The following is a 13112-nucleotide window of genomic DNA, read 5'->3' as shown; positions in this document are numbered from 1 at the left end:
TGAACATTGTGGTACATGACAATTTTTAAATTATAGTTTTCTTAAGGTATATGCCCAGTAGTGGGATTGCTCTGTCATATGGTAGTTCTATTTTTAATTTTTTAAGGAACCTCCATACTGTTCTCCATAGTGGCTGTACCAATTCACATTCACACCAAAAGTGCAAGAGTGTTCCTTCTTCTCCACACCCTCTCCAGCATTTATTTTTTCTAGATTTTTTGATGATGGCCATTCTGACTGGTGTGAGATGATATCTCATTGTAGTTTTGATTTGCATTTCTCTAATGATTAATGATGTTGAACATTCCTTTATGTGTTTGTTGGCAATGTGTATATCTTCTTTGGAGAAATGTCTATTGAGGTCTTCTGCCCATTTTTGGATTGGGTTGTTTGTTTTTCTGATATTGAGCTGCATGAGCTGATTGTAAATTTTGGAGAATAATCCTTTGTCCATTGCTTCATTTGCAAATATTTTCTCCCATTCTGAGCATTGTCTTTTTTATGGTTTCCTTTGCTGCACAAAAGCTTTTAAGTTTCATTAGGCCCCATTTGTTTATTTTTGTTTTTATTTCCATTTCTCTAGGAGGTGGGTCAAAAAGAATCTTGCTGTGATTTATGTCATAGAGTGTTCTGCCTATGTTTTCCTCTAAGAGTTTGAAAGTGTCTGGCCTTACATTAAGGTATTTAATCCATTTTGAATTTATTTTTGTGTATGGTGTTAGGTAGAGTTCTAATTTCATTTTTTTACATGTACCTGTCCAGTTTTCCCAGCAGCACATATTGAAGAGGCTGTCTTTTCTCTATTGTATATTCTTGCCTCCTTTATCAAAGATAAGGCAACCATTTGTGCATGGGTTTATCTCTGGGCATTCTATCCTGTTCCACTGATCTATATTTCTGTTTTTGTGCCAGTACCATACTGTCTTGATTACTGTAGCTTTGTAGTATAGTCTGAAGTCCAGGGACCAGATTCCTCCAGCTCCGTTTTTCTTTATCAAGATTGCTTTGGCCATTTGGGGTCTTTTGTGTTTCCATACAAATTGTGAATTTTTTTGTTCTAGTTCTGTGAAAAATGCCAGTGGTAGTTTGATAGCAATTGCATTGAATCTTTAGATTGCTTGGGGTAGTATAGTCATTTTCACAATGTTGATTCTTCCAATCCAAGAACATGGTATATCTCTCCATCTATTTATATCATCTTTAATTTCTTTCAGCAGCATCTTATAATTTTCTGCATACAGGTCTTTTGTCTCCTTAGGTAGGTTTATTCCTAGGTATTTCATTCTTTTTGTTGCAGTGGTAAATGGGAGTGTTTTCTTAATTTCACTTTCAGATATTTCATCATTAGTGTATAGGAATGCAAGAGATTTCTGTGCATTAATTTTGTATCCTGCTACTTACAAAATTCACTGATTAACTCTAGTAGTTTTCTGGTAGCATCTTTAGGATTCTCTATGTATAGTATCATGTCATCTGCAAACAGTGACAGCTTTATTTCTTCTTTTCTGATTTGGATTCCTTTTATTTCTTTTTCTTCTCTGATTGCTGTGGCTAAAACTTCCAAAACTATGTTGAATAAGAGTGGTGAGAGTGGGCAACCTTTTCTTGTTCCTGATCTTAGTTGAAATGCTTTCAGGTTTTCACCATTGAGGACGATGTTGGCTGTGGGTTTGTCATATATAACCTTTATTATGTTGAGGTATGTTCCCTCTATGCCTACTTTCTGGAGGGTTTTTATCATAAATCGGTGTTGAATTTTGTTGAAAACCTTCTCTGCATCTATTGAGATGATCATATGGTTTTTATCCTTCAATTTATTAATATGGTGTATCACATTTATTGATTTGCATACATTGAAGAATCCTTGCATTCCACAGATAAACCCTACTTGGTCATGGTGTATGATCCTTTTAATGTGCTATTGGATTCTGTTCGCTAGTATTTTGTTGAGGGTTTTTGCATCTATGTTCATCAGTGATATTGGTCTCTAGTTTTCTTTTTTGTGACATCTTCGTCTGGTTTTGGTGTCAGGATGATGGTGGCCTCATAGAATGAGCTTGGGAGTGTTCCTCCCTCTGCTATATTTTGGAAGAGTTTGAGAAGGATAGGTGTTATCTCTTCTCTAAATGTTTGATAGAATTCATATGTGAAGCTACGTGATCCTGGGCTTTTGTTTGTTGGAAGATTTTTAATAACAGTTTCAATTTCAGTACTTGTGCTGTTCATATTTTCTATTTCTTCCTGGTTCCATCTCGGAAGGTTGTTCATTTCTAAGAATTTGTCCATTTCTTCCAGGTGGTCCTTTTTTTTTTTTTTGCGGCACATGGGCCTCTCACTGTTGTGGCCTCTCCCGTTGCAGAGCACAGGCTCTGGACGTGCCGGCCCAGCGGCCATGGCTCATGGGCCTAGCTGCTCCGCAGCATGTGGGATCTTCCCAGACTGGAGCACGAACCCGTGTCCCCGCATCAGCAGGCAGACTCGCAACCACTGCGCCACCAGGGAAGACCACAGGTGGTCCATTTTATTGGCATATAGTTGCTTGTAGTAATCTCTCATGATCCTTTATATTTGTGCAGTATTTGTTGTTACTTCCCCTTTTTCATTTCTAATTCTATTGATTTGAGCCTTTGCCCTATTTCTCTTGATGAGTCTGGCTAATGGTTTATCAATTTTGTTTATCTTCTCAAAGAACCAACTTTTAGTTTTATTAATCTTTCCTATCATTTCCTTCATTACTTTTTCATTTTTTTCTGATCTGATCTTTATGATTTCTTTCCTTCTGCTAACTTTGGGGTTTCTTGTTTTGCTTTCTCTAATTGCTTTAAGGGGAAGGTTAGGTTGTTTATTTGAGATATTTCTTAAGGTAGGGTTTTATTGCTATAAACTTCCTTCTTAGAACTGCTTTTGCTGAATCTGTAGATTTTGGGTCCTTGTGTTTTCATTGTCATTTGCTTCTAAGTATTTTTTGATTTGCTCTTTGATTTCTTCAGTTATCTCTTGGTTATTAAGTAGTGTATTGTTTAGCCTCCATGTGTTTGTATTTTTCCAGATTTTTTCCTGTAATTGATATCTAGTCTTATAGCATTGTGTTCAGAAAATATACTTGATATAATTTCAATTTTAAATTTACCAAGGCTTGACTTGGGACCCAAGATATGATCTGTCTTGGAGAATGTTCTCTGAGCACTTGAGAAGAAAGTGTATTCTGTTGGTTTTGGATGGCATGTCCTATAAATATCAATTAACTCCATCTTGTTTAATGTATCATTTAAAGCTTGTGTTTCCTTATTTATTTTCATTTTGGATGATCTGTCCATCGGTGAAAGTGGGGTGTTAAAGTCCCCTACTTTGATGGTGTTACTGTCCATTTTCCCTTTTATGGCTGTTAGTATTTGCCTTATATATTGTAGTGCTCCTATTTTGGGTGCATAAATATTTACAATTGTTATATCTTCTTCTTGGATCGATCCCTTGATCATTATGTAGTGTCCTTCTTGTCTCTTGTAATAGTCTTTGTTTTAAACTCTATTGTGTCTGATATGAGGATTGCTACTACAGCTTTCTTTTGATTTCCATTTGCATGGAATATCTTTTTCTATCGCCTGACTTTCAGTCCGTATGTGTCCCTAGATCTGAAGTGGGTCTCTTGTAGACAGCATATATACGGGTCTTGTTTTTGTATCCATTCAGCCAGTCTGTGTCTTTTGGTTGGAGCATTTAATTCATTTACATTTAAGGTAATTATTAATATGTACGCTCCTATTACCATTTGCTTAATTGTTTTGGGTTTGTTATTGTAGATCTTTTCCTTCTCTTCTGATTTCTGCCTAGGGAAGTTCCTTTGGCATTTGTTGTAAAGTTGGTTTGGTGGTGCTGAATTCTCTTAGCTTTTGCTTGTCTGTTAAGATTTTAATTTCTCCGGCAAATCTGAATCAGATGTCCTGCCACTCCCTTCTGGCTTGCAGAGTTTCTGCTGAAGGATCAGCTGTTAACCTTATGGGGATTCCCTTGAATGATATTTGATGTTTTTCCCTTGCTGCTTTTAATATTTTCTTTGTATTTAATTTTTGATAGTTTGATTAATACGTGTCTTGGTGTGTTTCTCCTTGGATTTATCCTGTATGGGACTCTCTGTGCTTCCTTGAGTTGATTAACTATTTCCTTACCCATATTAGGGAAGTTTTCAACTATAATCTCTTCAAATATTTTCTCAGTCCCTTTCTTTTTCTCTTCTTCTTCTGGGACCCCTATAATTCGAATGTTGGTGCGTTTAGTGTTGTCCCAGAGGTCTCTGAGACTGTTCTCAATTCTTTTCATTTTTTTTCTTTATACTGCTCTGCAGGAGTTATTTCCACTATTTTATCTTCCAATTCATTTATCTGTTCTTGTGCCTCAGTTATTCTGCTATTGATTCCTTCTAGAGAAATTTTAAGTTCCTTTATTGTGTTTTTCATTATTGTTTGTTTGCTCTTTAGTTCTTCTACGTCCTTGTTTAAAACATTTATTTTCTCTATTGTATTACCAAGATTTTGGATCATCTTTACTATCATTTTTCTGAATTGTTTTTCAGGTAGACTGCCTTTTTCCTTTTCTTTTGTTAGGTCTGTGGGTTTTTACCTTGCTTCTTCATCTGCTGTGTGTTTCTCTCTCCTCATTTTGCTTAACTTACTGTGTTTTGGGTCTCCTTTTTGCAGGCTGCAGGTTCGTAGTTCCAGATGTTTTTTGTGTCTGTCCCAGTGGCTAAGGTTGGTTCAGTGGGTTGTGTAGGTTTCCTGGTGGAGAGACTAGTGCCTGTGTTCTGGTGGATAAAGCTGGATCTTGTCTTTCTGGTGATGTGTTTTGAGGTGTCTGTGACCTTATTATGATTTTAGGCAGCCTCTCTGCTAATGGGTGGGGTTGTGTTCCTGTGCTGCTAGTTTTCTGGCATAGGGTGTCCAGCACTGTAGCTTGCTGGTCGTTGAGTGGAGCTGGTCTTGGCATTGAGATGGAGATCTCTGGGAGATTTTCGCTGTTTGACATTATGTGGAGCTGGGAGGTCTTTTGTGGACCAATGTCCTGAACTTGGCTCTCCCACCTCAGAGGCACAGCCCTGATGCCTGGCTGGAGCACCAAGAGCCTTTCATCCACACGGCTCAGAATAAAAGGGAGATAAAAGAAAGAAAAAGATAAAATAAAATAAAAAAGTTATTAAAATAAAAAACAAAAAATAATTTTTATTTTTTTTAAGTAATTAAAAAGAAAGAAAGAAAGAACAAAGAAACCAAAAAACAAATCCACAATGATAACAAGTGCTGATAAATATACTTTAAAAAACCAAAAAAAAAACCACCAGAAAACGGACAGAGAGAACCCTAGGACAAATAGTAAAAGCAAAGGTATTCGGACAAAATCACACCCAGAAGCATATGCATACACACTCACAGAAAGAAAAAAAGGGAAAAAAAATATATATCGTTGCTCCCAAAGTCCACCTCCTCAATTTGGAATGATTCGTTGTGTATTCAGGTATTCCACAGATGCAGGGTACATCAAGTTGACTGTGGAGATTTAATCCGCTGCTCCTGAGGCTGCTGGAAGAGATTTCCCTTTCTCTTGTTTGTTCGCACAGCTCCTGTGGTTCAGCTTTGGATTTGGCCCCGCCTTGGCCTGTAGGTCGCCTGAGGGCATCTGTTCTTCGGTCAGACAGGGCAGGTTTAAAGGAGTAGCTGATTTGGGGGTCTGGCTCACTCAGGGTGGGAGGGGTACGGAGTGCGGGGCGAGCCTGCGGCAGCAGAGGCCACTGGGACGTTGCACCAGCCTGAGGCGCGCCGTGTGTTCTCCCGGGGAAGCTGTCCCTGGATCACAGGACCCTGGCAGTGGCGGGCTGCACAGGCTCCCGGGAGGGGAGGTGTGGATAGTGACCTGTGCTTGCACACAGGCTTCTTGGTGGCGGCAGCAGCAGCCTTAGCGTTTCATGCCCGTCTTTGGGGTGTGCGCTGATAGCCGCAGCTCGCGCCCGTCTCTGGAGCTCCTTTAAGCAGCGCTCTGAATCCGCTCTCCTCGTGCACCAGGAAACAAAGAGGCAAGAAAAGTCTCTTGCCTCTTCGGCAGGTCCAGACTTTTTCCCGGACTCCCTACCGGCTAGCCGTGGCGCACTAACCCCCTGCAGGCTGTGTTCACGCAGCCAGTCCTCTCCCTGCGATCCGACTGAAGCCCGAGCCTCAGCTCCCAGACCCCGCCCATCCCGGCGGGAGAGCAGACGAGCCTCTCGGGCTGGTGAGTGCTGGTCGGCACCGATCCTCTGTGCGGGAATCTCTCCGCTTTGCCCTCCGCACCCCTGTTGCTGCACTCTCCTCCGCGGGTCCGAAGCTTCCCCCCTCCGCCACCCGCAGTCTCTGCCCACGAAGGGGCTTCTAGTGTGTGGAAACCTTTCCTCCTTCACGGCTCCCTCCCACTGGTGCAGGTCCAGTCCCTATTCTTTTGTCTCTGTTTTTTCTTTTTTTGCCCTACCTTGGTACTTGGGGAATTTCTTGCCTTTTGGGAGGTCTGAGGTCTTCTGCCAGCATTCAGTAGGTGTTCTGTAGGAGTTGTTGCAAATGTAGATGCATTTCTGATGTATCTGTGGGAAGGAAGATGATCTCTGTGTCTTACTATTTACCATTTTGAAGCTCCTCCCTCAACCACATTTTAAACAGCCCTAGGGAAGTCTCTTTAGGGGAACCATGTACCCTCTGCTTCTGAATGGCATCTCACACATCATTGGAAGGCATTTCCTACTGTGCCCCAGAGATGTGTGCACTAGGACATTCTTCAGGCCTTTCCCATCAGGCCTCTGTGCCGTGCACTGCTGGGACCTTCCTTGTGGCTCTGCCACCAGGCTGCTGTGCCCTTGGGGTACGCTTCAAAACCAAAACAGTATGAAACAAGGCTGAGAGGGAAGAAACAGAGACAGCACCTTGCAAGAAAGGGCTGCATTTAAGCACTGCACTGATGTAAGTATGATAGTGGGTGGTTTTGTTACTTTATAGCTTTGTTACAGGTTTTCCCCACTGTCTGAAAATAGAGCTTTCCTATGAAACCTTTCAGAAGCCAAAATGGCATAAAGTTAAAAGAGCAATCACCTGTTTTCATAAAAGTGAAAATCCTTCTCAGATTTCTTTCTTAGTGAAAACAGGTGCTAATGTAGGTCTTTTGTAAAAGCAAAGTGACATAAAGCGAAATCTGAAAAAGTGGGGGATACCTGTATTGTGTCCCAAAGGGACCCAGAATTACTCAGGATGTAAGTACTTCTGCCTTCATGTGCTCCTCCCTCCAAAAAATATTAATTACATTTACATTAATTATGCTATTACATTACTTGTAATATTAATTACATTTACATTCATGACTGAATTCATATATAGAAAAATATGTTAATATTATATTAATATTATATTTTAAACCATCTTCTTTGACTCAAAAGGTTTTCTGTTTTGTTTCTGATTTTAGAAGAAACTAAATGATTTTCAGGGGCCCCTAAAAGTGTCTTGGACCTTTTTTAAACCAGATATTTGGGGCATGCATTCTATAGATAAACACAAAGTCCAAGGTAATATCCTTGTTGAAGAACTACCAGAAAAGTGGTGAATTCTTACATGGCCGTTAAAAGCATGCCATGAGTCCCACATCTTGGTAGGTCTCCCTGCTCTCTGTATGTGATTAACCTCATATAACATCATATGTTATTCATATGCTGTTTCATATGCTGTTTCATATTCATATGTATGTGCAGATAAACTGCAAGAGAATAAGAACTTCAGTTCATTGCACACTGCCTAGCCTAAATTTTGACACAAACTTACTGATAATGGCTTCTAAGTTGTGCCGTATCTTTAGCAATGTTATAAGTGGTTTCAGGCCTTTTCCAGAAATGAGGGGGACAAATAACTAAATTTTAATAAACAACAACTAATATAATCGAAATCACTCCTTCCAGCTCAGGCCTTTAGAAGGTGGTCTTCTTGACTGCTGCCTTGGGCATGGTCTCTCAAGGTGGTCACTAATGACCCCTGGACCTACTCTCCCTACCCCCATGGTCTCTCCTGCCTGGGGGTCACCCCCAAAGCTTTGTCATTGTGCCTCTGACCACTTTTTGTGGCATCAGTAGTCCATGAACACTACAGAAAAAGACCTGGAGTTCTTGCCAGTAAGAAGCTGATTCTCACAGCCTGCTTCGTGGGGACAGCAGCCTCATCTGTCCTGCGAGGTGCTCAGAGGGCATGTATTTGCTGAAGGTTTAAGCACAGTATAAACAAAAGGAAAAAACTGACTAATATTGTTGATGACATATTCCCTAACAAATTAACCTAGCGGGGATTTCATCCAACAACAAAGATGTTCTCAGTGGCTGACCGTGGAAAATAGCCCACAGACAGGCAAAGGAAGTGTGAAGGGAAGGAGAGGGCTCCTGCCTAGGACCCTTGGAGCTGGTTGGGACACCCTGGGGGGCTTCAGTCCTGATGGCCACTGGGTGATATGTGGAGGACAGTGCTTTCCAGGCATGACAGTGCTCTTTCAAATTGATGGCAGTGACTTAAGTGAAATATTTTTAAAAGCCAATTTACCTTCAAATGGGAGAATGTTGCCCCATAGTCTTTTTTTTTTTTAAATTGAAGCATAGTTCATTTACAACGTTGTGTTAGTTTCAGGTGTACAGCAAAGTGATTCAGTTATACTTACATATATATCTATTTTTTTCAGATTCTTTTCCCTTATAGGTTATTACAAAATATTGAGTATGGTTCCCTGTGCTATAACAGTAGGTTCTTATTGGTTATCTATTTTCTCTATGGTAGTGATAGTTGTATGTTTTGTCCCCCTCAGCTCTGTTTCACTGAATCCTGGGGGACGAGTTAGTCCAGTGGTGAAGTAGACACAGCTAAGGTTGGGATTAGATGTGATGACCTGTTTTTGTTTCCTCCCAAGTTTGCTTGTCATTCAGGTAATAATTGGTTTTTCAATGTGAAAGAAACAAATCCTGAATGTTTTCAAAATCATGGTGAAGAGTACCTGTTCTGTGGGCTTTGTGCTACGTTCCACGGCCCTCGAGTTCAGCCCACCCTGGACCCTGCCATGGGGCTGTACCTGTGCTGCGGGAAGGCCAGCCTGTGGCTTCACTTCTCCTTTCCTGTTTCTAGGGTCTGGACTTCGCTGGGTTCACCGCACACATGTTTGCTGGGATTTGCTTCGTTCTCTTGTTCTCCTTTCCACTCCTCAGACTACTTTACTGGAACAAAAAGCTGTATAACAAGGAACCCAGTGAGATTGTGGGTGAGTGGAAGTACCTCCTCATATAGCCCCAGAGTTTACTGCCACGATACTATTTTTTCTGGGGGAAGTTGCCACGAAAATTTAAGAGGTTAATCACCTGTAAAATATCAGGGAAGCATAAGTCGTTGGGATGCTGCACACTAACATGTCCCTGTCTGCCTCCTGGTACGCAGTGTGCTTTCAGGGGCTTTAAATCCATGAGCTGTGCCTCTTTAGTTTTCTATAGAGTGAAATGTGGGAAGCAATGTCCACTGTATACAGTTTGCATGTCATGATAGCATTAAACCACGTGTGTACAATACAAATAGCATAGCACATAGACTGTACTAACATGTTGTAGTTTGAAACTAAATGTGATTACAAAAATGGCAGCATAATCCAGCACAGGGGATATAATACTGTGTCAATCAAGATCATATTGGTGAGGCAGTGACCAGGAGGAATAGGGCTCATGGCCATCTTATGGTTTTGCATTTTCCTTACTTAAAATTTCTAGTAGATGTTTTATTGAGAGCATTACTGGTCAGGATAGATTAGAAGCAATAGACTATTTGGGAAACAGCCAGCCTCTTCTTGGCCAGGCCCTGTGCAAGACACTGTGCAGGTTGCCTTTTTAACAGAGGGGACCACTACAAATGATTCCATTACTTCTCTGTTTTGAAGAAAATTTTAATCAACGTTTGCTTTTTATTTTAAAATAGATATTTCTTGCAATGAGGTACCTTGATCCATGTTTCTCACTGACCAGTGTATTAATTTGCTAGGGCTGCTACAACAAAGTATCACAGACTGGGTGGCTTAAACAAAAGACAGTTTATTTCCATAGAAGTTAAGGTGGCTTAATAAGCCACCTATTGTGGCTCATAGTTCTGGAGGCTGGAAGTCCAAAATCATGGATTGGTTGGCTGTGAGGAAGGATCTGTTCCAGGCCTGTCTCCTTAGCTTTTAGATGGCTGTATTCATGTTCATATGGCATTCTCGCTGTGTGTGTCTGTGTACACATTTCTCCATTTGTAAGCACACCAGTCATCTTGGATTTGGGGCTATTCTAATGACCTCACCTTAGCTAATTATATCTGCAATGACCCTATTTTCAAATAAGGTCACATTCTGATGTACCGGGGGTTAGGACTTCAACACATGAACTTTGGGGGGACACTATTCAACCCATAGCAACAAGTTAGAGGCATTCAAAATGTTTTATCATCAACTAGTATATGTAAAGTGTGGTAACAATATTTAGGTTTAGTTTTCTAATGGAAAGGATCATACCAATGGATAGCTAAGGAGACTATAATCAATTACAATGGCTAATCTGTCTCTAGAAGCTTATGTGGGCACAGCTGCACCTCTCCCCAACATCCCTCAACCGCCCTGGTGATCAGAATGACTTGGGAATGACTGTTATATATACAGGTTACCAGGCCCACCCCCAGGAAATCTATGCTGTGTATAAGCTCTTCTGGAGAGTCTTATCTTGAGATTAATTTAGATATACTGATTTGGAAGTATAGAAACAAATCTGTGTAATTGACTCCTCCACTCTTCCAGAGAAAGGAGCTGAGGAAAACTTTGAGGGAAGGGGGAGGGGATGGTTGGGACATGGATAATGCTGAAACCCTATGGCAATGCCAAGACAGGCTGTAAATCAGCACATGGCGAGCTGTGCAGAGCCAGAGCAATCACTCTGAGCCACTGGTGGGTACAGGGGTCTCCAATTTTGGGGTGCTTGGTATAACTACAGATTACTAAGCCCTACCCCAGAGATTTGGGTTCAGCAGGTCTTTGGTGTGCAGAGAGCATCTGTCAGATGCTTGGTTATGCTGCAGTAAAAAGTAACCCTGAAATCTCAGTGACTCTTCCTCACTTTGGCCTCATGCCCACTGTGGGCTGGCAGTGCCTTCCTAGTCAATAGTTCTCAGAGCCCTGAGCTGCTTGTCATCAGACAGAGAGAACCACATGTTCCACTCTACCACTGAATGACACAGCTCATCCTGAGTGTCACCAGGCCTCAGTTTTCACCCTGTCACCAGTTGCAGGGACCAGGATGAGTCAGCCTGCCAAGTGATCAGAATGGGAGAGAACGACTTATTTGTTGAAAAGCACAAATAATAACCAGAATCTGCCCCTCTGGTCACCAAATATCAACTCATGCTGCTTCTTCCTAATATTTTATATAGAATTTTTATATCTTTGTACAATAGGGATATTGGTGTGTAGTGTCTTCTCTTGAGATGTCTACTTTTGCTGTCCTCGAAGGATGAATATAGAAGTATACCCTCCTCTTCCGTTTTTGGGAAGAGATGGTGTAAAATTGCTACTAGTTTTTCCTTAAATGTTTGCCAGGATATTTAAAGGCTTGGACCTCCCTCCCTCCCTCCCTCCCTTCCTTTCTTTCCTTCCTTCTAGTTTTTAACTACATATTCAAATTACTTAATAGATATAGGTCTAGCTATTAAGGTTATCTATTTCTTCTTGAGTGCTCACTTGTGGTTTATGTCTTTAAAGGAATTTGTCCATCGTACCTCAATTGTTGAAAGAATTATTCTAAAACTGTTCATAATAGTTTTTCATTATCCTTTTAATGGCTATAAAACTTTTAAAATTGAAATATAGTTGATTTGCAATATTGTGTTAGTTTTAGGTGTACAACAAAGTAATTCAGTTATATATATATATATTTTCAGATTATTTTCTATTAGGTTATTATAAGATATTGAGTATAGTTCCCTGTGTTATACTGTAAATCCTTGTTGCTTATCTGTTTTATGCATCATAGTTTGTATCCATTAATCCCATCCTCCTAATTTATGCCTCCCTTTCCTTTTCCCCTTTGCTAAACATAAGTTTATTTTCTATGTCTGTGAGTCTGTTTCTGTTTTGTATATAGACTAATTTGTGTTATTTTTTAGATTCCAAGTATAAGTGATATCCTATAATACTTGTCTTTCTTTGTCTGACTTACTTCACTTAGTATGATATTCTCTATGTCCATGTTGCATGTTGCTGCTAATGGCAATATTTCATTCTTTTTATGGCTGAGTAATATTCCATTATATATATACACCACATCTTCCAACCAATAATCTATTGATGGGCACTTGGATTGTTTCCATGTCTTGGTTACTGGAAACAGTGTTCCTGTGAACATTTGACTGTATGTATCTTTTTGAATTAGAATTTTCGTCTTTTCTGGATATGTGCCCAAGCGTGGAATTGCTGGATCATATGGTAACCTAATTTTTGGTTTTTCAAGGAAACTCCATAATGTTCTCCATAGTGGCTGCACCAATTTACATTCCCACCAACAGTATAGGAGGGTTACCTTTTCTCCACACCCTCTCCAGCATTTATTATTTGCAGACATTTTAATGATGGCCATTCTGACTGGTGTGAGGTGGAACCTCATTGTAGTTTTGATTTGCATTTCTCTAATAATTAGTGATACTGAGCATCATTTCATGTGCCTAATGGCCATCTGTGTGCCTTCTTTGGAGAAATACCTATTTAGGTCTTCTGCCAATTTTTTTTTTACATCATTATTGGAGTATAATTGCTTTACAATGGTGTGTTAGTTTCTGCTTTATAACAAAGTGAATCAGTTATGCATATACATATGTTCCCATATCTCTTCCCTCTTTTGTCTCCCTCCCTCCCACCCTCCCTATCCCACCCCTCTAGGTGGTCACAAAGCAACGAGCTGATCTCCCTGTGCTATGCGGCGGCTTCCCACTAGCTATTTTATGTTTGGTAGTGAATATATGTCCATGCCACTCTCTCACTTTGTCACAGCTTACCATTCCCCATCCCCATATCCTCAAGTC

The 13112-nt window shown here is 40.4% G+C and overlaps 1 protein-coding gene across 3 annotated transcripts in view; it reads left to right on the top strand.

Moving 5' to 3' along the window:
* The window catches only part of OCA2 (OCA2 melanosomal transmembrane protein), a 271619-nt gene that overhangs the window by 140026 nt on the left and 118481 nt on the right, over positions 1-13112 (top strand). For all 3 annotated transcript variants that reach the window (XM_029225950.1, XM_029225951.1, XM_029225952.1), the window contains exon 15: positions 9156-9288. In XM_029225950.1, coding sequence (XP_029081783.1) covers positions 9156-9288 — 133 coding nt within the window. The remainder of the gene's footprint in view (positions 1-9155; positions 9289-13112) is intronic.

This window comes from Monodon monoceros, unplaced genomic scaffold (assembly GCF_005190385.1).
Source record: "Monodon monoceros isolate NGI ecotype Baffin Bay Population unplaced genomic scaffold, NGI_Narwhal_1 Super_Scaffold_16, whole genome shotgun sequence".
NCBI lineage: Eukaryota > Metazoa > Chordata > Mammalia > Artiodactyla > Monodontidae > Monodon > Monodon monoceros.
Note: the sequence above shows the minus strand (reverse complement) of the source record. Positions and strands in the feature narration are given on the sequence as shown.